Below are 4,450 nucleotides of genomic sequence, written 5' to 3' on the forward strand. Positions count from 1 at the left end.
CCACCATGCAGTTTGAGAAAGATGAAACAATAATCCTCAGTTTTTATTTTTTATGCTAATCCAAAATGTATAAATACCAGTGCAAGCTTGTGATTAGCTTTAATGTGCATGTGATGCCACCCAGTGGTTTAGTTCTCTCAGACAGTATGACATCCACACAGAGGTGGACAGTGGGGGGCTGGGTACTTTTACAGCTGTTGGTGGTGGTGTCTTTCTCTCAGGCTGAGGAGCTGGTGTGCCAGCAGAGAGGGGATCCTGAGAACCCCCAACTGTCTAAGGATGGAGACATTATAATGGGAGGAATCTTCTCTTTCCACAGCAGCTGGAAAGTCAGACAGGATACCTACATGAACAAACCACTGCCACTGGAATGTACCAGGTAAATTACACAGTTGAAATCCAATAAGATTTAAAATATCTAAGGAGAACAGGATTAGATATTATCTGTTGTGTGAATTAATAACTTCAAATGCTTTCATTTACTACTTTATTGTTTCTGTTTCAAGTACTAGTACAACAATTTAAAACTGTCTTGGATCAAGTTTGGATTTAGGAGAGTTCCAGTGTGCCCAGGCCATGATTTTTGCCACTGAGGAAATTAATAACAGCACAGATCTACTACCTGGTATCTCTCTGGGCTATAAGGTGTATGATTCCTGTGGCTCTATTGCCAGAAGTGTGAAAGTTGCATTGGCCTTGGCTAATGGTAATGAAGTTGTGTCTGCACCCACTGAGGCACCATGTACCAGACCTGCACAAGTGCAGGCCATTATGTGAGAGACCTCTTCCTCTCCATGCATGGCTATAGCTACTGTCATAGGAACATTTCATATCCCCCTAGTGGGTAAAATTAACACATTTGTAAAATAATTATTAATCTGACATGATTCCAGCTGCTCAAATGTGCTTAAATGCGAGTATGTGACTGTTTTACATATTTTTCTTGGGGGTAATTTCTTTTTCTTGCAGATCAGTCACTTTGCCACCTGTGCTTGTCTCAGTGACAAAACCAAATACCCATCCTTCCTCAGAACAGTACCCAGTGACTACTATCAGAGCAGAGCACTGGCCCAGCTGGTTAAGCACTTTGGTTGGACCTGGGTTGGAGCTATTAGAAGCAATAATGATTATGGCAATAATGGCATGGCTACATTCACAGAAACTGCACAGCAGCTGGGCATCTGTCTGGAGTATTCTGTGTCTTTCTTTAGAACAGATTCATCAGATAAAATAAAAAAGATCATTGACATTATCAAGGCTTCCACCTCCAAAGTGATTGTAGCTTTTCTCTCAGGTATGGATATGAACTTGCTAATACAAGTGTTGTCTCAACACAACATGACTGGGTACCAGTGGGTAGGAAGTGAGGGATGGATCCTTGAATCCCAAACTGCCGACACTGATACACATCACATTCTGGATGGTGCCATAGGCCTGTCCATCCCCAAGGCACATGTCAGTGGCATGAAAGAGTTCATATTAGATGTGAAGCAACTCAATTTATCCAGTAACAAAATATTTACAGAGGTCTGGGAGACTTTTTTTAACTGTAAGTTCAAGCAGTCAAACTCATTATCTGAGAATCAGAGAGAATGTACTGGACATGAAGATGTGAGTGAAGTGCAAAACAGTTACACTGATATGTCATTCATGCCCATATTTAACAATATCTATAAAGGAGTGTATGCTGTGGCACATGCACTTCATAATATTCTTGAATGTAATGAAACATGTAACTACAAGGTGCAGTTAGATCTACACATGGTGAGTTCAACATTAAATAAACTATACTTTGTAGTAAAAATGTCAAATAATATAGAAATGTATATTTTTAAATGCATGAATAAAATATTTGACAATATCTCATGAGCCACAGCTGACCCAATTAATAAAACTAAAATCCATCTTCTTAGATTTTACAGCACATAAGAAAAATTGATTTCAAAACCAAGGAGGGAGATGAGGTTTACTTTAATGAATATGGAGACCCAGCTGCAAAGTATGAAATTATAAACTGGCAGCCAACAGAAAATGGTATTGTGCACTTTGTCATAGTTGGTCTTTATGATGCATCTTTACCTGCAGAAAAACAGCTGAGTCTGCAACTTGAGTCTGTTATTTGGACACAGAACTTAAAACAGGTACACTACAATGTCATCACTGTTATTATTAAATGCATCATAATCATCCTAAATGTTTTTTTTGTCTTAATATTTGGGTTCAGTGCATCAGAATCAATAATAAAGGTTTGCAAAGATAAAACCTTTATAAAGTCAGTGCCCATACACTTTTCTCATATTATTTTTTCCATGCAGGTGCCTGCGTCAGTTTGCAGTGAGAAATGTCCCCAAGGAACTCGTAAAGTTCTCCAGAAAGGAAAACCTGTCTGCTGCTATGAGTGTATCAGATGTGCAGAGGGAGAAATAAGCAACGTGACAGGTCTAGTAAAATTCAAGATTTTTTACTTCAGTGTGCCACAAAAGCAAAATTTTTAATATAATCATGTTTACATGCCAGTTATTAGAAATTTGTGCCCATGTGCATGTCAAGGCCTGTTGTGAAAAATATTATGCAACTTTGGTTTGTTCAAAACACTCTGACACTGTTTATCAAACAATGATAAAATCCATGGGAGGCCGGGGCAGTTCATGTTGTGTTCAGCCATTTCATGTTCAGACCATCTTGTGTCACATCCATGTGAAGGCAAGGGAAGGATTGTGGCATGATTTGTCAGTGTGAGGAGTCAGCCTCAGAGTGTGATTTGATACAACCTTTATCAGTTACACTTTCAGAAATTACTTTTTTAAACTGATATTACAAAGATGCTATTAAAAATAAAATAACTAAAACACTTAAAATAGCCAAATAATTATTGATTATAATGTAAATGTCACAAACTTGTGTACAAATCCCATCCATCCATCCATCTTCTTCCGCTTATTCGGAAACGGGTCGTGGGGGCAGCAGTCTAAGCAGAGATGCCCAGACTTCCCTCTCTCAAGACACTTCCTCCAGCTCCTCCGGGGGAATGCTGAGGTGTTCCCAGGCCAGCCAAGAGACATAGTACCTCCAATGTGTCCTAGATTTTTCTTGGGGCCTCCTCCCGGTGGAACATGCCCAGAACACCTTCCCAGGAAAGCTCCCAGGAGGCATCCGAAACAGATGCCCGAGCCACCTCAGCTGGCTCCTCTAAATGTGGAGGAGCAGCGGTTCTACTCTGAGCTCCTCCCGGATGACCAAGCTCCTCACCCTATCTTTAAGGGTGCGCCCGGCCGCCCTGCGGAGAAAGCTCATTTTGGCCGCCTGTATCCGGGATCTTGCCCTTTCGGTCATGACTCAAAGTTCATGACCATAGGTGAGAGTCGTACATCGACCACATTACTGCAGAAGCTGCACCAATCTGCCTGTCAATCTCCCATTCCATCCTTCCCTCACTCATGAACAAGACCCCAAGATACTTGAACTTCTCCACTTGAGGCAGGAACTCTCCACCAACCTGAATGGAACAAGCCACCCTATTCCCCACCCATGAAAACCATGGCCTCAGACTTGGAAGTGCTGATTCTCATCCCAGCTGCTTCACACTCGACTGCAAACCATCCCAGTGCACACTGAAGGTCCTGGTTTGATGAAGCCAACAGGACAATGTCTGCAAAAAGCAGGGACGAGATTCTGTGGTCCCCAAACCGGATTCCCTCTGGCCCCTGGCTGCACCTAAAAATTCTGTCCATAAAGATAATGAACAGAACCAGTGACAAAGTGCGGCCCTGTTAGACTCCAACATGCACCGGAAACAAGTCTGACTTACTGCCGGCAATGCGAACAAAGCTCCTGCTCCAGTCGTACAGGGACCGGACAGCCCTTAGCAAAGGGCCCCAGACCCCATACTCCTGGGGCACGCCCCACAGGGTGCCGCGAGGGACACAGTTGAATGCCTTCTCCAAATCCACAAAACACATGTATTTGGGCAAACTCCCATGAGCCCTCCACCACCCTGAAGAGAGTATAGAGCTGGTCTAGTGTTTCGCAGCCAGGATGAAAACCGCATTGTCTCCTTAAGACTTAAGGTACTGAGGGCGGATTTCATCAACCCCCAGTGCCTTGCCACCGAGAAGCTTCTCAACTACCTCGGTGAATTCAGCTTGGGTGATGGATGAGTCCACCTCTGAGCCCTCAGCCTCTGCTTCCTCATTGAAAGACGTGAGGCCGGGGTTGAGGAGAGCCTCAAAGTATTCCTTCCACCATCCGACAATGTCCCCAGTTGAATTCAACAGCTGCCCACCTCCACTGTAAACAGTTTTGGCAGGGCACTGCTTCCCCCTCCTGAGGTGGCGGACGGTTTGCAGGAATCTCTTCAAGGCCAACCAATAGTCCTTCTCCATGGCCTCACCGAACTCTTCCCAGACCCGAGTTTTTGCCTCCGCAACCGCCTGGGCTGCAGCCCGCTTGG

The 4,450-nt window shown here is 43.8% G+C and overlaps 1 protein-coding gene across 1 annotated transcript in view; it reads left to right on the forward strand.

Annotated features, from left to right (window-relative positions):
- Window positions 1-278: 278 nt before the first annotated feature.
- LOC109953225 (extracellular calcium-sensing receptor-like) overlaps window positions 279-4,450 on the forward strand; it is a gene marked incomplete at its 3' end in the record, with an annotated part of 53,891 nt that continues 49,719 nt past the window's right edge. Inside the window, 5 exon segments of the mRNA XM_020588653.1 lie at window positions 279-379; window positions 543-840; window positions 970-1,764; window positions 1,914-2,141; window positions 2,316-2,439. Of these exon segments, the coding sequence (XP_020444309.1) occupies window positions 294-379; window positions 543-840; window positions 970-1,764; window positions 1,914-2,141; window positions 2,316-2,439 (1,531 nt within the window).

This window comes from Monopterus albus, unplaced genomic scaffold (assembly GCF_001952655.1).
Source record: "Monopterus albus unplaced genomic scaffold, M_albus_1.0 scaffold584.1, whole genome shotgun sequence".
Lineage (NCBI taxonomy): Eukaryota > Metazoa > Chordata > Actinopteri > Synbranchiformes > Synbranchidae > Monopterus > Monopterus albus.